A 20440-nucleotide genomic window follows, 5' to 3' on the forward strand; every position below is an offset into this window, starting at 1 on the left:
CTGATTCCGTTATATACAAGCGGAAAGACGACATGATTATTCTTGAAAATGGTTACGAGGAAAAACAACTCCTTCCTTTGTCCCTTTGTCACAAAGTGAAAGAACACTTTGATGAAGAAAATGATGATTCTGAAATCGCCATAGTTGAAAATGAATATTTTTTCAACCGTCATCAAATACATTCTTGTTTAAGAATTCAGGAAATCAAATCTATGAAAACCTAATTGGCAAAAGAAGACGCGTGGTTTGGCCGCTCAAAGAATTTTGTCTCTCTTATCCATTTGACAAAGGTTGATCAGGGCACGCTTTCAAATTTTCCCAAGGTCATCCGTAACAGAAAGATCGACTCGACGGTCACAGACGAATATCCACAACTCCAACCTCAGACTTGGCAACAATCGTCGGAAATGCTTGGTTGACTTTGCCAATCATTAATGTTTACATTGATATGCTAAACAAATTGAAACCAAGCGTCTTGTTCATAACATTGAGTGCTCTGAAGGACATGAAAAGCGATAATCTTTTGCAAGAACATAAACTCTCTGTTTGACAAAAACTTCTCATTTATAAACGTAATTGCTAACGTTGGAAAGCATGTTAATTCGAAAGAAACATTCTGTTCAATTCTTTCTGGTTTATCAGGAAGCCACTGGGTGCGCATATCAATTGCCATCCCAGAAGGCAAAATGCTTTACTGTGATTCTCTACTTTCGGATCCTCCACCAGACATAATAGGGAAGCTCAATTTTTTCACTTCCGTGGTTGAAGAACGCTTCATCGTAGATTCCTTGGAGCTTCTTATCGTAAACCAAGGACAATGTAATAACAACATTTTCCCATACCAAGGTCTAAACTCGTACGTGTGGAATCGCAAGTATTTTTTCTGCACTTTTAATGGCGAATGGAAGTATCAAGAACCGAGTTTTGTCTAGAAAAAAACTTTCAATAATATATAGCTCGTTTTGATCGTCTTGTTCTAAATTTTCTAAATGTAACAAAAAATGTGTGACAAAAATTTGGGCTGACGTCCCCTTTAACCTCTCAATTCAAATTTTGGTGTAGCATTTTTCGGTGAAACCGATAAAAGTAAATTCAGAAATCAAGAAAAACCATTAACGCAGTTCTCTCAAAATCACAAAAATGGACTCGGTCCCGTAAAAATTAAGGCTCTCAAGGCTTAGGCTTTTTTGAAACTAAGGTGGTGAATTGTTTTTTCTTGACTTTATCAGAAAGCTGAGTCACCAACAAAACATGAAACATCAAAAACTGAAACAAAATATCTGAAGCACCAAACATCAAACGAAACATTTCTGGAACATAAGATGCAACAAAGATTTGTTATTAAGCAAATAGTCAATTTTTTCCCGGGATCTCATTAGAATACTATCTTTAACTTATGAAATCTTTCCAGTTTCAGTCGATTTAAATCCTAAAAGACAAATGAATGGCTGGCAACAATATATGAGTGAAAATCTTGCAACTAATCGAAATTCAAACTGTTTTTGTGACAATCTAACTTTAATGATTATATCAAAGGGTACATAAAGTCTAAAGGTATTACACCCATTAGTATAATTCTATTGTTTTGTTTGACTTTCGTCGAGGAAGCAGTGCCAAATTATTGTTTTCAAAATGGCTAATTTTGAATCTGATCTTCAAAATGTCACTGACAAATTGGATAATGTAATAATAACTGAACCTCCTGAAGTAAATGATAAAGCTGTTGATAACAAAGATGCATTACTCGCTTTGATCAAGGAGAGGAAAGACAAAAAGAAGAGCAGTGATTTTGACACTTCTAAAAGATTACTGGGAGAGATTTGAAATGGATGGGAATATTTTTAAAACTACCATTAACAAGCTCAAGTCCATGGGGTGCATCAAAGAATCTACAAGAGCAAGAAAGGTAACGTTTTCATTGCTTCAAGCTGTAGTTCATACACCAATTCTACACGAGAAAGAGGAAGATATGTACTCCGACTTTGTGGATTTTAAAATATGTGACCAAAACTTTTAGTAGGGGGCAATTTGTAAAATCGCTCGATTGTTTTGTTAGAAGCACTTGTTATACATTTTTGGAAACTTCAACCTAAGAGAAATCGAAATTACGATGTTTCCAATTTTTTTCGGACACTTTGGTGTGATTTTCGGACAAATATGACGGTCTCAGGCAAAAACCATAGGGACAAAAATTAATGAAAATTGTAGCTTGAGAAAACGGAGACCTGTTTTATATTTTTGGAAAGCTCTCAAAAAATTAAGATTAGAGATATATTGCAAGTATAGGTGACTTCTGTACCTAACTCGAGATATTAACCCCTTAAAAACAGTGTTTTTCAGCCAGAAAAAGCTGTTTTGTCCAGTTTTTGCGCTATGACGATGTTCAACTTCGACTTCCAGACAGAACAGTTGCGTGGTTATAGGCGTGTTTATTTTCAACCTTCAACAAGAAATTTGAACAATCATCCATTGGATTTGAAGATACACATCAAAGATACAGATAAGACTTACTAAAAATTTTTTCATTATTCTAGTGTTCTAGTTATCTCCCTCCTTTATAATAAGGAACATGGCTTCACTTGAAGAAAGTGGTTCATCCACTGATACCATTCCTTATGAAGAGAAGGAGGAGGAAAAAGTAACTAAAGAAACAGTACTGCCCAAAGATATAATACTGCCCAAATAGGCAGCACTACCCACAGTAGCATCGCCAGCACTACCAACCCAAACAAAAATTCTTAATGAGGAAAAAACCAATGATCCTTTTTCACATGAAACTTTTTTATTTTCACAATTCTTAAAATTTCAGAAAGAACAATGCAAAACCATTGAGGTCAACCCTCAACACAGTACTGATCGGAGAATGGTTGTTAAAGAACGTAAAAAGGCCAGACATTCTTCGACCAAGGACAGGTCCAATGACGCAAGTCCACTACTGGTACCGAAGATCTCCATGAAGGGCAAGGGTACGTCTAATGACACATTCCCTCTCGCCACTAAGGGTAAAACCCAGGGTGTAAGTCCTTCCCTCCCTTTGATGCCTGGTACTAAGTCCAATGACAATGTATCTAGTACCCACACTCCCAGAACCAATGTCTATGGAGAGCTGGGGAATAGCGCAGGGGATAGAGCCAAATCATCATCATCAAAACATACTGTATCAACTTCTACTATTTCTTCAACAGGGAAGAAACGCAAAACTGATTTTCATATTTCAGAATCACACAAAAAACTTAAGATGGAAAATGTTTTTAGTAAATCAGATACTCCTGTGGATGCCATATCTATTCCAACTCAGTCCGACATGGAACAAAAAGTTAACGAATTGGTTGGATACTCATCCTCAGAGGCAGACTTATCAGATTCTTCTGATTCAGATTTCAATTTTGATGAATTGAAACAGGATTACCTTGATGATGATGAAATAGATGACTATGAAATCACCTGGCTTTTTAGTGGATTTGCAGATGATATCTTTGGAAAGGAGTGTATTTACTTCTGATTCCAAAATAAGTCTTTCCTCTGAAGAGTAACGAATTTTTGGAAAGCTTGTTTGTATGGGGACAATGCCATCAAAAAATTCTAATAGGAGACCTTTTTTGACAATGTCCAGAATAAAAGAATCTGAAGTAATCCTCACCCACTCATTTAGCTTCCCTTTAATATTACCACCTTTAACATTTTTAACTTCCTCAAGAAGTTCAGAAATGTTTATATCGTTGTAGGTATTTACCTATAGTCGCTCTTCTTGGAGGAGGTATCCTTTGATTTCTTGCGGTACCTTCTCTTTGATTTTTTGTATTGGTATTTTTGGTATTTTGACCCTTTTTCTGGTCGCGGGGGTTTTTCCGCGACCAATGTTGGTTTTTTGGATAAGATTGAAATGAACTTTTAAGTTTAAGTTTGGGAGTACCCGCAGCTTCTTGGATACTTTTAGCCAGGTTGTCACCGAAAAGAAGTGAGTCAGTCGGATTGACCTTTCTGCCGATGTTACGTTGGTCATGTGCCATTCTATGCACAATGAACTCTCTTCACATCTTTTCCACATGAACGTTAGCAGTTGTAGTAAAAGCTAGTGCATCGGTTGAATATTGGACAATCTGTCTCAATGCACGCTGTTTGAGAACTTTGTCCTTAGTTTTCCTCGCTGCTAAGGCACGGTCTGTTATTTTTAGAATTGCATAACTGGCCTTTGTGTTTAATTTTGAAATTTTGCTGACTCAGCAGAAAAGTGCAAAAAACGTTGAAAAACGCTGAGTCAGCAAAATTTCAAACTCAAATATCTCATGATCTAGCCTAGGAAACCCTATAAATGACCCCTCTAATCGATAGTACTCTTCGAGACGCATCTGTTAAAACTGGTATCTTTCGCTGAAAATTTTCTCAAAAATGCTGACGTCAGCACAAAATATTGCAATTTTGAAGACGTATCGGCCAATTCCGGGGGACTAAGTTTACTAAATGAGACAAATGACCCCATTTTGGAGATCTACTCTTCAAGCTCTATCTGATGGCACAATCAGTTTTAGCTAAATGAGAACTTCAAAATCGACTTTCTAAGGACCCCCAGGCTAAAATGACCCTACCCCCTTAAAGCCCCAATAAAAAATTTTCCCCAACTTTGCCTGCTTGGCAAAAACTGGTTTTGGGGTCCCAAGGGACCATATGATGGAAAAATAAAATAAAAACCCATATTTACTAATTGTAAGGGTGATCCTGGATCGCCGCCGGACTAATTTTTAACGCAACCTGACTGGTTGGATTATGCAGCTCTTTATTCTAATTGGCTAGATTATGCGTTTGGAAAATCTGGTAAAAACTACATTGAGTCTTTCGAATTTCGGGGTCAATTTGAAGATGAAGTTCTTAACTCGTGTAAACGATTCAAAGATGCTATACGGTAAGATTTTTATTTCATACTTTTTTTATATATTGGCTGATTAGATTGTTTGGATATATTTTTAAGCATCAAATAGACAGAGGCCCCAAGAGAAATTGGAGATATAGGATGTTAAAGAGGATTTTTTTTCTCGGTTTTTTTAAATCGAGTTTTATAATTTTAACATCCACGATAGTTTTTGATTAGATAAAAACAAAGACCGCTTACCACCTTCCCTTTTTTCGCCTAAAGGCGGGTCAGTAAAATATGAGGTTGACCTTCGTGTGATTTCACACGAAATTTTAGGAAGTAAACATTGCAAATTTAATATTTTGGAAAGGAAAACTGAAAGACAGTCGAAATGTTTTTTTGGATTCTATTTGTGTTTAAAAAGCACTAAGTTTAAGCATTTTCTTGTTTCATTCTTTCTTGTAAAACCCACTGATCATTGCCATTTTGGTAATACTTTTTGTTTTATTGTAATCTTGTAACTGTATCCAAGTTATTTTTCAAGTCATGTTTGTTTTTTCGACAATAATTGAACTTGTTTGTTACTACTCGAGTACTTTTTATTTTTAGACTTCAGAGTTTTTCTAATTTTCTTTGTCACCACACAGGTGTTCATGCCAAGCGTCATCAGAGCCAAAAGATGTTGTCACTGCTATAAATAGTGATGATGTCTGATGGTGAAGTGACACAAAAATTCTATATAATATAATAATATATAAGTGAGTAACAAACAAACAATAACAACAAAAAAATTTGTTTTTAGGAATGAATGTGGAATCGAGGAAGCAGCTATGCGAGCAGGTCTCAATAAACCTTTCGATATCAGGTTGGCACGAAAGCAATTGGGAAAAAATGGAGCTAGGATGTTTGCTATCAACACTGATTCTCAATTAAAACTTGAAATGCCCTCTGTTCTCAGTGGATCAGACACATTACAAGGTAATACGAAAGTTGTTTTCCTGCTTAATTTTGTGCTAAATTGGACATATAATTTCTTTTTTATTGGTCAGTCCTTGGAATATTTAGTAATACCGTCAAAATGGTGAAATTGATGTCAAATGGATGTATCAATTTAGGGGTTAAAACAACCTTCCTAAAATTGCCTCTTATTTCATGTTTTGCCTTGTGTTTGCTGATTCATTCAAAATTGCAGTGATGATAATCAAAGTGATCAATGTATTTATAAAAAATCTATTATCTACCAAAAAGGAATTATACTTTTACGGAAAACAAACTCATGATTCTCTACAGTGATGTAACATCTGCAATTTTCTTATAACACTTGGTAAGTAGGTGTCTTCGCTTAAATTAAAGATTTTAAGAGGATTTTAATATTTCTCATTCTCATTTGATTTGCTTCAGTTCTGGTTCATGAGATCAAACTTTTTTTCAAAGCTGCTCCTGTAATCCAAGTTGTGATTGATGGGGAAGAACCAAAACATGGGAACCCAGTTGAAACTTTTGAAATGAAACAAGAAGACATAGATGATTTAAACAAAGGTATACAATAAATATTCTTTTCTATATTGTAATTAAGGCTTGTTGTGTTTAAGAAATTCTCGGAATATGAAATCTTTAATACATACAAATAACAAAAAAATCCTTTCTTTGTGTTAACAGAAAATGTATGTATGTGTTCAGAGAAAAGCCTAGACAATCTGATCATCTCGATCTTTCCCATTTCATTTGACATCCTTCTCGATGGAGGAGAACCTACAACTGATTAAAGCTTCCATACCTTAGCTCTATTTATATTGACCCTCACCCATTGAAACTAAAAGTAGTTAAAAGTCATAAAAGTTAATTACTCCCAATTTGGGGAATTTCTGATCACTCTTAATCAATTACATTTATGAGTATCTATGATAACAAAATCATTTTCCCCAACTTAGTAATTAATTTTTTTTGACTTTTATTCTCTATGGGTGAGGGTCAATATAAATACAAGTTATGTTTGGAGGCTGGAATCAGTTAAAGGTTCTCCTCCATCAAATAAGATGTCAAATAAAATTGGAAAGAGCAAGATAATGAGACTGCTAGAGTGGAAAAAAAAACATTTACGTAAACATGAGATTTTTTGTTTAGTGTATTCTTTCACCAGTCCAAAATGCTGATTTTGTGTAAAAATTGAAAATTCTTTTTACTTTTCATAATCTATGTTTTTTTTCAATATTCAGAACTTTCAGTCAAAAATTCATCATGTATTATTAAAGGTGACCCAGTGAAAATCAACTTTGGGCGTGGAAAAAATATGAAAACTGGTCTTTGGCCTTGGAAAGTAAAATGTGGATATTGTGAAACATTGATAATGCTGAGACCTGACTCTAAATTGAAAGGAAAAGTCAGCAGTTTTGACCGCCGTGAGTATTCACTATACCTATTGGATATTGTTACTAGATTTATTGCATTTATCCTGCTGGTGATTATTTTTGAATTATTTTCAAATTGATCAGAAATCTAAACAAATAACAATCATCATGTTGTTAATCATTTTGAATTTGTTGAGAAATCCCTTTGCACATCTTTAAGATTACTCATTATTCTAAACATCAAAATATATCAAATTCTTCACGCTATACTTTATCATGTTCACACCTGGTCTTAGCTTGAGGTAAGGTCAGGTCATTAGGTACATTTTGCTCGTCTTGGAATTGATAGATTGTTGTAACTTTACTTTTACAGAACATTACAAACAGTGCATTACGAAGGCTGGAAAGAGAAAGTCCGATGATCTTCCTAAGAAAGCAGATTTTTTCGTTCAAAAACCATCAAAAATTCGAAAAACTAAACCCCCAAAGCCTCCAAAGGAAATGCACAAAACTGGTATCATCGAGACGGTTGACTTGATTGACGATAATGATGTTTATTTTGATGATGGTCATTTAGTGTGAGCATATCTCTATATTTTGCTTTTATTTATATTTCTTTTGTACATTTTATAGTAAAACATGGTAGAAAAAGATGTTATAAGCTAATCTGAGCCATAAATGCTTTAATTTTTAAACAGAATATTGTTAAAATTCACAAGCTTTAAAATTCCAGGGATGTAGGAGCTGCTCTTTTAAAGTGGTTGCCAAAAACACAATGACAAAATAGTACACAATATGCATCATTCAATGTTGATGATTTTAATTCCTTTTGGAAATAAACGACTTAGATTTACAATTTTCCAAATCAAGCTTGTAATAAGGTAATAAGATACGAATAAAAAAAATAAGATGAAAAATAATAGAAATATTATGGTTGGCAAAACAAATTTCATGAGGTCAATATTCTTAGGATATTCTTAATTTTTCGGCCAATTTCATCATGAATATTCTTATAAAGTATGTTCTTATAAAAAAGGCATGTAGGCGGGTTAATTATCAAATTAATTATCAAAGTCAAATCTTTCAAATTTAAGGATGGACGCAAGCGATGATTTGGGATTGAGTGGGAATGAGGCAATCAATGATTGGGGATTGAGTGATAGTGAACCATATGAAGCTGGAATTATTTCTGACGAAGAGAGCGATACCGAGGATTTTGAGATCGTTGATTTTGAATCAAGTGACGAAGACAGACGCCTTCAGACTAGTTATATCTGCTGTGATGAAAAGTGGAGGATCCAATCTTGTCAAGTTGACAAAATAGAGGACATATGTATTAAGCTGGACCAGTTACTGAGGGAAGGCAAGATATCTCGAGGTCAAATATTCTACAAGTTTCTTTCAAACACTATTATGAAATTCTATGACCCAGAACATTCGTTCGATAAAGAAGTTGTTGATTTTTTTTGTTCGATCATGTATCTCGGGGGAAAAAGATGTTTCAATTTTGTTCGTGGACTGATGTTTTACGGCCAAGGGAAAGCTCTTCCAGCGGACCGTGATTATACCAAGGTTCAAATGAATCTTGGGGGACCATCCGAATCTCTTTGTCAAAGACAAAATTCGAACTTTACATGTAACTCTGGAGTATTAGAGTCACTAAGCCTTATCCAGTTAAAGGACTCAAACCGACGCAGAAAATAGACCGACACCTCTCCTCTCGACTGAAAAGACATTAGTGTACCCCTGCTGCTACAGTAGTGATGGGACTGCCCTCAAGACAGCAGTCGAGTTTGATCAAGTGTCGAAAAAAAACGTTGGTCTCACAGTGCCCGTTGATTCACAATTTGTCAAAGAAAATGATCCTCCATACCCTGAGATGTTGAAGGAGAAAATCATCACTGAAGCTTTTGTTGGGTCAGTGACCACTCTGGATGACAAGACCTCCCTAACAGTAACTGTGGACTATGCCCAAAAGTCAGGGAAAACTGGAGAAAACATTGAAAAGCTTATCACCAATCACGTAAAAACATTGCAAATGTGCGAAGAATGCACCAAGTACTCCAAAACCCTGGAACTATGTATTGACGGAAGTGAAATCTGTGACTCGTACTGTGACGAATGTTACACTAGTAAGGAACTTTGCGATTCGTGTATCGAAGCAGGGCAAACCAGTATTTACCCTGCAGTGCGAGCGTGCAAAACATGTCTTGAAAAGGATCAAAGATGTATCAAACGTGCTGTGCTCGTAGTTACTACTGACTGCGAAGAAGGGAACAAAAACATGTTCTTGTCTCTAAAGGAGCAGCTAAAAACTAAAACGATTGATCCTTCTTTATCGTTGACTGTGCCATTACCAGATTCCTCACACCTGGGAAAAAGTTTTAAAGCTTCTTTCAGCAATTGGTATCTGAAACTTTACAATGAACGAGGCTGTTTATCCTTTTTATACACCCTGAGAAACAAAGCAGACCAAGAGGAGATGGCTATCATGAAAAAACTGATAAAGAAGAATGATTATGTAAGGAATAAAGATCGTCAAGATCCAGTTGCTGTCTTGAGATTGTCTGACGAGGAGTTACTGGAACACATTTCAAACATTGGATACGTTGTTCACACTATCATTCCATAAATCACCGAATTTACAAACAATAACAAGGTAACACCCTAATCATCAGTTATGACTTTTAATTCAAGTAACGAAATCTGTCCAGGTTATATTTCTATTATAATCTGTATAATCACAATACTATAGCTTTGAGTGCTCGGAAAAACTATAAAAACCAAACACCAAAAACCCACCAATGCAATCCGCAACACTTGCGACAGGTGCAACGGCTTTAAACATGTTTTAAGGACTTCCAACACTCAGCCTCCCCCAGATTCCATAACCCTAAAACGATCCGCAGTCCAAACAAACTAACAAACATAGAAAATAAACAAAACTTGCACACAAATACAAAGAAACAAAAAAGGTGTTGTACAACAGACAAAACAAAGAAGTTCGAAAAGACAAGAACAAGACAAACGACAAAATACACAGTTCTGTTCGATTGAGATCAAATAAGAGCTTGTAAAAAACCCCTATTATATACCCATCCCTCTTTCTATGATCGAAAATCTCCCCCCCCCTTTCTTACAGAACATCCGTTTTGAAGGAAACTTGCTCTATACTGCTATACACCACCAAAATTATTATATATGCAGCCATTACAATGAAACTTTGCTAGTTTTATCAACTACACTGTTGCCATCAATCACATTTATTCTTTTAAACAGGACTGACCATATTTGTATTAAATCAGATTGGCCAAAATTTTCAAACCCCATTTATTATTTTATTTCCCTAAATTCTCACCCCACCCCAGTTTTTTTGGCAAATCCTAGTAGGCAATTCATGATATTCATGACGTAATCTTTTATACGGAAGCATCTAGATAACCGGGAACTAGTGGCAAAATAACAAAAGACTAGTGGCAAATTTTGCCACTAGTTCCGGATTATTTTGTGTGCTTCCGTATAAAAGATTACATCATGAATATCATGAATTCCTCTTCCCATTGTGCCAAGTCTTGAACTGTTACACCAAAAGTATCAGCCATCTTTAACCATTATACTGTAGTGTACTGCTGTACTGTGCAGCTTGTTTCGATTTTTTTATATTTTCTTATCTATTTATGTTCTGCCATCTTTGCTGTTTTTTTCCCAAAAATTTATTGCATAAATTAATTCTATAAGCACGCATATGTAATTCGACCGAGTTCCTTCCTATTTCAAATTCCTTGATCCCACTCAGAGTATTGGAATACTATTGATGTCCTAAAGCAGGATAAGCTTCAAAGTCTGAATATGCCACCAAAAGAAGTGACTTTTAATAAAGGTTTCAATCCACCCATGGCCAGATGGCACACGGAGGTGGTCTGTATATATTTCATACTCCTTGCCAACATTGACAGTTCACACAGTTTCATAGTTGAAAGTCAATCATCACAAGACAAATAATCCTTACCAATGTTTTGTGTTCAGGATTCACCCTTTGCACCAAATTATCCAATGCAACAAATGATGCCTTAATCTTTGTCAAACTCTTTTTGCACGATTGGCAATCAAATGAACTTTTGGAGGCATTGATTTTGTATGTCCCATTTCTGTTCATTACTTCTTGCAGATTAGCAGAGAAAAAATTCCTGTCCCAGGAATTTGTGCAGAGGTAACAAGATATCCCCTCCGCCATTTTGTTTTCCTCACGCGAGTTAGCCTCCGAAATCGGCCGGAGGGTTCCTTCTGGCGTCCTACCGCAGCGCTATCATTCAAATCAAAAAGCAAAGTTCGATTGATTTCATCAAACATTTCAACAACGGTATTTGTAAGGGCTCGGATTATTCAGTTCAAATCATAGAAAAGCTTGAAGGATCTGGAAGAACTAAACATAAGGCATTAGACCCTAAACTCACATCGATTAGGAAAAAGAGAGAAGATTTCTGGATAAGGACTCTACGCACGGTTTATCCCTATGGTCTAAATGATAAATTAGTAGATGACTACATGAAAGATCAAAACTGTAGTCTTATTGGGAAAAAATTTTTTACATTAAAGCGCAATTTCAACCGTTCGCACAGACGTTTTTCTAGGGTGGGCACAGGAAAGTTTGATCACAAGACCTTTCTAGAGGAACTTAATAATGTTTTGAATACTGAGATCAAGAACGCATCTAATTTTATTCGAATGTCTTTGACCAATATGAAGACATCAGAATTGAAGAAGCTGGCCGACAAAATTAATGACATACTTTTATCTAGTCCTCTAAATTTTCCATTTTCTCAGTGGTACTCTATCGCCTTAGACATTATAGATTGCCGTGTTTATTCACCTCCTCCACCCAAAAAGAAACGTCCCCCGCTTAAAAATGTTTTACATATAGATTTTTGCAACAAGGGAATAGAATTAGTCAACTTGCCATCCACTGCACTAGAGATCCTTAAAATTAATGACCTTGGCGAGGAAACAAAAACTTTCAACGTGAATTATTTTAAAACGAAGGCTTCAACATTATCAAATTAATTATCAAAGTCAAATCTTTCAAATTTAAGGATGGACGCAAGCGATGATTTGGGATTGAGTGGGAATGAGGCAATCAATGATTGGGGATTGAGTGATAGTGAACCATATGAAGCTGGAATTATTTCTGACGAAGAGAGCGATACCGAGGATTTTGAGATCGTTGATTTTGAATCAAGTGACGAAGACAGACGCCTTCAGACTACTTATATCTGCTGTGATGAAAAGTGGAGGATCCAATCTTGTCAAGTTGACAAAATAGAGGACATATGTATTAAGCTGGACCAGTTACTGAGGGAAGGCAAGATATCTCGAGGTCAAATATTCTACAAGTTTCTTTCAAACACTATTATGAAATTCTATGACCCAGAACATTCGTTCGATAAAGAAGTTGTTGATTTTTTTTGTTCGATCATGTATCTCGGGGGAAAAAGATGTTTCAATTTTGTTCGTGGACTGATGTTTTACGGCCAAGGGAAAGCTCTTCCAGCGGACCGTGATTATACCAAGGTTCAAATGAATTCTTGGGGGACCATCCGAATCTCTTTGTCAAAGACAAAATTCGAACTTTACATGTAACTCTGGAGTATTAGAGTCACTAAGCCTTATCCAGTTAAAGGTGACTCAAACCGACGCAGAAAATAGACCGACACCTCTCCTCTCGACTGAAAAGACATTAGTGTACCCCTGCTGCTACAGTAGTGATGGGACTGCCCTCAAGACAGCAGTCGAGTTTGATCAAGTGTCGAAAAAAAACGTTGGTCTCACAGTGCCCGTTGATTCACAATTTGTCAAAGAAAATGATCCTCCATACCCTGAGATGTTGAAGGAGAAAATCATCACTGAAGCTTTTGTTGGGTCAGTGACCACTCTGGATGACAAGACCTCCCTAACAGTAACTGTGGACTATGCCCAAAAGTCAGGGAAAACTGGAGAAAACATTGAAAAGCTTATCACCAATCACGTAAAAACATTGCAAATGTGCGAAGAATGCACCAAGTACTCCAAAACCCTGGAACTATGTATTGACGGAAGTGAAATCTGTGACTCGTACTGTGACGAATGTTACACTAGTAAGGAACTTTGCGATTCGTGTATCGAAGCAGGGCAAACCAGTATTTACCCTGCAGTGCGAGCGTGCAAAACATGTCTTGAAAAGGATCAAAGATGTATCAAACGTGCTGTGCTCGTAGTTACTACTGACTGCGAAGAAGGGAACAAAAACATGTTCTTGTCTCTAAAGGAGCAGCTAAAAACTAAAACGATTGATCCTTCTTTATCGTTGACTGTGCCATTACCAGATTCCTCACACCTGGGAAAAAGTTTTAAAGCTTCTTTCAGCAATTGGTATCTGAAACTTTACAATGAACGAGGCTGTTTATCCTTTTTATACACCCTGAGAAACAAAGCAGTTTTTTAACATTTTTCGAAATTCTTTTCAAGACTTTCGTCAAATTTCCTCATGGTCGAGGGAATAAGAGTACTACCTAATATTTTTCTATGGGCGGAGGGTTATAGCATTTGCCATAGATTAGTAGGTTGGGTTTGAAATTTTCGATTTTCTTCGAGGGTTTATCACTTTTGAACGTTCATTGTGCATGAAAACGTATGGTGGCGTTTCATTTTTCCGAGAGTGTTTACGGAGGTCTTCTGTCGAAAGTCTATCACTCAATCAAAGTTTTCGGCCCTTATTTCGATAACTTCTCATGATAGTTGGGCCATGTTACTCGTGTGTGGGTAACATCCTCATGGAGAACACTCTTTCGGAAAGTAATTTTGTTTGGAGTGGTGTGGGGTATTTTTTAATGTATTTCTATGGGTTTTGGAGCTTGAAAAATCAAGTAAATATATGTAAGGAACTTACCAGATTCAAATAGATCTTGTGAGCTCATCTTGTCAGTGTGGTTTATCTTCAAAAAGGATGTTTTTGGTTCGCGTGTTTCTTTTTGTGCAGTTGTTGTGTGCAATGGTCACGTGTTTGGTTTTTTCTGTTTCTGATTGGTTGTTCTTATCTCCGGGTCATGATTGGTTTTTCTTGTTTCAGGTTTATTGTGATTGGTTCGCTTCGATAGCGCGTTTGTTGTTGCCATAGACAGCCCTTTTGTTTGGGCCCTCTCATGGTGGAAAGCTTTTGTTGTGCTAATGACGTAGTCCATTGTTTGGATTGGTTTCATTTTTTGTTAATATGTGCTGTGGGGTGGTTTGCCGTGAGATAAATGTGTACGGGGGTGGTTCGAGCGTGGGTGGTAAGGGTGGTGGTAGAGTTAAGATAGATGAGTAGTGGATGATGTTTTTCTATATTTTTAAGTAGGGTAGTGTGTCTTGATGGGTGCCAAGTTTGAGTTTCCGTGTAGTATGGTGGCGGTAGTTTGCGGGAGGTGGTGTAGGGTGGGATTAGTTTAACGGTTTTCTGGTATCTCCCCGGGGGGTCACTCAAGGTACTTGAGATGTAGCTTAGATGTATAGTAGAGTCGATGCGGTGTTCAGATATAGTAGAGTCGGGGCGGTGTGCAGATATAGGGCGTGTGGGGTGTGTAGTGGTAGTCTCGGGGGTATTTGGTCCAAATCTTTTGTCAGGCCCAAAAAATTTTTTGTCGGCCCAAAAATTTTTTCTAACGGCCAAAAAAATTTTTTTTGTTCGGCCAAAAAATCTTTCTTTGTCGGCCAAAAAATCTTTCTTGTCGGCCAAAGAAATTCCTTGTCAGCCCAAAAAACTTTTTTGTCGGCCCAAAAAAACTTTTTTATGTGGTCAGGGGCCAGGGTGCGGTGTTTGGCCCTTCCTGAACGTATCAGATACGTCTTTCGGGTCCGAAGGTAAGAGGCCCCTGTCACATAATTTTATAAGTGTAAAAGGTATATTTAAGGTCTGGGGTTTCATTGAGGGGGAGAAGTATGTTTTGAATATATATGTGTATATATTTGCGATATAAATTCTCTATATATTTAAAATTGAGCGCTATTTTTATATATATACCTGCTATTTTTCAGTAAAGCGTGTATGAACCAAAATGTCTTTTAAGTTTTTATGTCTTTTATATACAATGTAGGGTTTTTCTGGATATATTTTTTTCAGTTCTGTGTCATTTTTTATCAAGTGCCAATGTTTGTGTAAGGCATTTTTAATCGGCGAAAGGTGTTCGTAGAATTCAATGGTGAATGGTAGTCTGGTTTTTTTATCCGGTTGTGTAGGTTTTGTAGGTTTTTTGAGATTATTTTTTCTTTGTTTTTTAAGTTTTTGAAGTTTACTTTGTTTGTTTTTGCTTTTGTCTGGGAAGAGGCAGTCCTTTTGTGTCAGGGTTCTGGTTTTGTTGAAGTTTTTGTTGATGGTTTTTCTGGGGTATCCCCGTAGTAGTAGTGTTTTCTTTAGGTCTATTAACTCTTCTTTGTATATGGCGTCGTCGGTGGTTAGTAATCGGTATCTTAATGCTTGTGTATATATTATGTTTTCTTTTGTGTGTTTGGGGTGGTATGAGGTGTAATGTAGTAAGGACCTTGCGTCTGTGGGTTTGATAAATACCTTACTTTTGAGTTTACTAGTTTTTTCATCAATGTATATGGTCGTGTCCAAGAAGTTGATTTCTTTGGTCGAGTATTCCATCGTGAATTTTATTGTTGGGTGGATATTGTTTAGGTATTTTTCAAACTTGAGTAGTTCATCTAGACTACTGTTCCATAGTAAAAAGATATCGTCCAAAAATCTTGAGTATTTGGAGATTTTTGATTTGAATGGTTCAATTAGTATTTTATCCTCCTCCATTTTTCCTAGGAACAGGGTTGCGTAGCTAGGGGCAACCCTCGTTCCCATGCTAGTACCAAATTTTTGTTTATATTTCCGGTCTTTAAATTCAAAATAATTGTTTTCGAGTATAAAAAGGAACAGGGTGTGAAGAATTCTGTTGTTTGGGGTGAATTTTGGTATATCTAGGTGGTTTTTATTTATATAGTGTAGGCATGCTTCTATGCCTTCTTCGTGGGGTATGTTTGTGTATAAGGATTTGATGTCAAATGTCACTAGGTATGTTGTGTTGCTCGAATTGTGGTCTATAGTTTTCTGTAGAAAGTGTTTTGTATCTTTGATAAATGATTTTAGTGTTAAGGTTAGTGGTTGGACACATTTCGTCAGGAATTCAGAAATGTTCTCTGTTACCGAGTTCACTGCGGAAACAATTGGTCTTCCTGGGATTTTTGGTTTGTGGATTTTTGGTGTTATATAGAATAGGCCAATGCGTGGCTTGTTTGGTGGTATTAAGTATTCAAATGTGTTTTTGTCAATATGGTAGTGGTAGGCTATGGTGGTTAAGAAAGCTTCAATGTTGGTTTTTAGGTCTGAGGTTTGTTCTTCCTTTATTAGCTCATATGATTTTTCATCGTTAAGATGGTCGAAAACTTTGGATTTATAGCAGGTCTTGTTCAAGATGACCAGGGCTCCACCCTTATCAGCTGGTTTTATTTCGATGTTTTTGTTTTGGGATAATCTTTTTAATGTTTTAGTCTCGTGCGGGTTCAAGTTTTAGGCTTCTGTTTTTGTTTTTTTGTATAAATCTGTTGATTTCAAATTTAGTTTTTCTAATGTATGCTTTTAATGTTCTATTGTTGGGGATTGGTGGTTTCCATTGTTTAGTTCTATATAAAAGTTTTGGTTTTGAAGGCTTTTTCGAGAAAAAATATTTAGTGAATATTCTATTTGTAAAGGTTCTTAGGGCGTGTTGTATATGTTTTTTTATGTGTGTTGTTTTTGGTGTTGGTACAAAAGTTAGTCCTTTATCTAACAGGTTCAATTCTACTTTTTTTAGCGTCATGTTCGAAAAGTTTTTGACAGTAGTATTTTTTTGTTTTTTGTGTTGTTTTCTTGTGGTAGTGGTTTATGTCTAGTTGTGGGTATTTTTGGAAGGTATCCGTTTTGGTTTTTTTGTTTGCAGGTATATCTTTTTCTTGTTTATGAGTTTTACTATTTACATTATATACATTATAAATCACTTTTTTGACTCTTGTTGTTGGTCGTCGTGGTGGCTGTGTCTTCTCTTATTGTTGGGGCGTTTATTTTCGGTGGGCGGTGGTGTCCGTCTTTGTTTTTGGATCTCCTCATTTACCGTTTTTAAGTTCTCGTCAGAAAGTTTCTCTCTTGCCAGTTCTCTAAGTCCCTTGTGGTATTCCTTCTTTGAGGTGTGGTGTTCGATTAGGACGTCTCTTAGTTCATGTGCTGCTTTTGTCAGTATTTTGTCCCATTGTTTTCGGTGGTCAGTGTTGAGTTGGTTCGTGACCTTTGATGTCACAGTTGGTATTAAGCCTATCGGTACGGTTTCTTTGTTCCTGTGTCTGGTTAGTTGCATAATTTGATTGTTGGTGCTTATTGCTTGTAGTGTATGCCATTTATATTCCTGTACGGCTTGGTGTGATACCTTCTGTTGTTGTCTCTCTGTGTTTGCACGTTGTGTTAGTGTGATTGTTCTGTCGATTTCCTCGAGGAACGGGTCTATGTTTTGTTCTGGGGGATCTTTGTATTCCAGTGTTCTCGCGGTTCGTTTTGCGGCGTTGGTTGTGGTCTTGGTTGTGGTCATTGGTGGTGAGAGGTTTTCCTTGGTTGGTTTGGTGGTCTTGGCTGTGGTCATTGGTGGTGAGATGTTTTCCTCATTTCCTGTAGAGGTAATATAGTGAAGAAGTTAAATGATTCTAATCTAGGGATCACAGTTTATTAGGTTTGTTTTTAGTATTCAATATTACAATTGGTATTTGTCGTGGTGTCTTACGTTTTAGGTGTAGTTTGTCTATATATGCAATGCCTTCTTTTTCTAAGAGCTTCTACGGTTTTTTTATATATGTAATCTATGAAGTTTATTGTGGTTGTAATATTTTGTTTATAAGAGTTTATGTGTATTTTTTTGTATATAAAGATTTGGGGTGGGGTCTATTTTGAGTTTTGTGCACATTCGTATTTTATAAGAATTTATATTCAGTTCTTTAGTTGAATTAGTGTAATTGTGCAATGTTAATTTGTGTTCTTATAAAAGTGGTGAGCTGTAAAAATAAGAGTGGGGTTTTTCTTTTTTCTTTGTATTTATAAGAATTTGTAATTAGTTCTTAAGTCAATTTAGTGTAGTGGTATGATGTTAATTGGTATGTGTTCTTATGAAAGAAATAAACTTTAAAATACGAGTGGGGCTTTTTCTTTGTATAATTTCTCATTTTTTATGTATAATGGTGAGTTCGTAGTCGAAAGAATGTAAACTGTTTTAAATAATGGGGGATAATAGAATATAATGGTTGGACCATATTATTTCTATTGTTGAATATTTTTTCAGCGTTCGTGTTCAGTTTTTTGCGAAATTTGTTGAAAATTTTTTTGATATGTTTGTTATGTGTGAGTTTTTTTGAAGTTGAAGTTTTTTTGCGTACTTTTTTTGTTGTTGTTTTTTTTTTTTTAGAAAATTTTTTGAAGTTTTTTAGGAAAAACTTTTTTGTTGAGACATAGTTTTCATAGAGGTGATAAGGTGGTTTCGTTATTTTGAAGAATGATTAGGTTTTCTCGATTTTTTGTCGAGCAAGGATATTTTGGTTTGTGTAGATTTTGGTTGTCCAAGATTTTTGTTGGGTTGGTAAGTTATTCAACTGATTGATTAGTTATCATATAGTAAATTGATTTTTCGGTTATAGTTTTTTAAATTTAAATAATCTGGTGTAATTTTTTGAAGGGGTTTTGGATAGTGTTTTTTGGAAAAATTGTGTTTCATGGGTAGTAAAGACCTTGTCATTTACATCCCATTATTTTTGTGTAGGTTTCCTCTATAAGTTAATTATGTGCAGTTGCCCATAATTGAAGACAATTTTTTAACATTTTTCGAAATTCTTTTCAAGACTTTCGTCAAATTTCCTCATGGTCGAGGGAATAAGAGTACTACCTAATATTTTTCTATGGGCTGAGGGTTATAGCATTTGCCATAGATTAGTAGGTTGGGTTTGAAATTTTCGATTTTCTTCGAGGGTTTATCACTTTTGAACGTTCATTGTGCATGAAAACGTATGGTGGCGTTTCATTTTTCCGAGAGTGTTTACGGAGGTCTTCTGTCGAAAGTCTATCACTCAATCAAAGTTTTCGGCCCTTATTTCGATAACTTCTCATGATAGTTGGGCCATGTTACTCGTGTGTGGGTAACATCCTCATGGAGAACACTCTTTCGGAAAGTAATTTTGTTTGGAGTGGTGTGGGGTATTTTTTAATGTATTTCTATGGGTTTTGGAGCTTGAAAAATCAAGTAAATATATGTAAGGAACTTACCAGATTCAAATAGATCTTGTGAGCTCATCTTGTCAGTGTGGTTTATCTTCAAAAAGGATGTTTTTGGTTCGCGTGTTTCTTTTTGTGCAGTTGTTGTGTGCAATGGTCACGTGTTTGGTTTTTTTCTGTTTCTGATTGGTTGTTCTTATCTCCGGGTCATGATTGGTTTTTCTTGTTTCAGGTTTATTGTGATTGGTTCGCTTCGATAGCGCGTTTGTTGTTGCCATAGACAGCCCTTTTGTTTGGGCCCTCTCATGGTGGAAAGCTTTTGTTGTGCTAATGACGTAGTCCATTGTTTGGATTGGTTTCATTTTTTGTTAATATGTGCTGTGGGGTGGTTTGCCGTGAGATAAATGTGTACGGGGGTGGTTCGAGCGTGGGTGGTAAGGGTGGTGGTAGAGTTAAGATAGATGAGTAGTGGATGATGTTTTTCTATATTTTTAAGTAGGGTAGTGTGTCTTGATGGGTGCCAAGTTTGAGTTTCCGTGTAGTATGGTGGCGGTAGTTTGCGGGAGGTGGTGTAGGGTGGGATTAGTTTAACGGTTTTCTGGTATCTCCCCGGGGGGTCACTCAAGGTACTTGAGATGTAGCTTAGATGTATAGTAGAGTCGATGCGGTGTTCAGATATAGTAGAGTCGGGGCGGTGTGCAGATATAGGGCGTGTGGGGTGTGTAGTGGTAGTCTCGGGGGTATTTGGTCCAAATCTTTTGTCAGGCCCAAAAAATTTTTTGTCGGCCCAAAAATTTTTTCTAACGGCCAAAAAAATTTTTTTTTGTTCGGCCAAAAAATCTTTCTTTGTCGGCCAAAAAATCTTTCTTGTCGGCCAAAGAAATTCCTTGTCAGCCCAAAAAACTTTTTTGTCGGCCCAAGATCAAATAAGAGCTTGTAAAAAACCCCTATTATATACCCATC

At 36.2% G+C, this 20440-nt stretch overlaps 2 protein-coding genes across 2 annotated transcripts; one reads left to right on the plus strand and one right to left on the minus strand.

Moving 5' to 3' along the window:
* The first annotated feature begins 2569 nt into the window (after positions 1-2569).
* On the plus strand, positions 2570-10229 carry LOC136811546 (uncharacterized). The gene is made up of 8 exons (XM_067068168.1): positions 2570-2638; positions 2810-2966; positions 3186-3488; positions 4792-4900; positions 5652-5827; positions 6251-6388; positions 7066-7248; positions 7571-10229. Exons 1-8 carry the CDS (start codon positions 2570-2572, stop codon positions 7777-7779), a joined length of 1344 nt encoding a protein of 447 aa, XP_066924269.1. The 3' UTR covers positions 7780-10229.
* Positions 10230-17086: 6857 nt separating this feature from the next.
* Positions 17087-19640, minus strand: LOC136811462 (uncharacterized). Its single transcript, XM_067068073.1, has 2 exons — positions 19529-19640; positions 17087-17890 (listed from the first exon to the last, which is right to left on the minus strand). The coding sequence occupies exons 1-2, from the start codon at positions 19554-19556 to the stop codon at positions 17229-17231; spliced, it is 690 nt and encodes a 229-aa protein (XP_066924174.1). The 5' UTR covers positions 19557-19640; the 3' UTR covers positions 17087-17228.
* Between the last annotated feature and the right edge of the window lie 800 nt (positions 19641-20440).

Source organism: Clytia hemisphaerica, unplaced genomic scaffold (genome assembly GCF_902728285.1).
Source record: "Clytia hemisphaerica strain Z4C2 unplaced genomic scaffold, Clytia hemisphaerica genome assembly, whole genome shotgun sequence".
Classification (NCBI taxonomy): domain Eukaryota; kingdom Metazoa; phylum Cnidaria; class Hydrozoa; order Leptothecata; family Clytiidae; genus Clytia; species Clytia hemisphaerica.

Coding starts and splice junctions, on each gene's coding strand:
- LOC136811546 (XM_067068168.1), top strand. CDS start 2,570: ATGGCTTCACTTGAAGAAAGTGGTTCATCCACTGATACCATTCCTTAT. Junction 2,639..2,809: donor AAGAGAAGGAGGAGGAAAAA/GTAACTAAAGAA, acceptor TTAAAATTTCAG/AAAGAACAATGCAAAACCAT. Junction 2,967..3,185: donor GATCTCCATGAAGGGCAAGG/GTACGTCTAATG, acceptor TTTCTTCAACAG/GGAAGAAACGCAAAACTGAT.
- LOC136811462 (XM_067068073.1), bottom strand. CDS start 19,556: ATGAGCTCACAAGATCTATTTGAATCTG. Junction 17,891..19,528: donor ACAAGATCTATTTGAATCTG/GTAAGTTCCTTA, acceptor TTACCTCTACAG/GAAATGAGGAAAACATCTCA.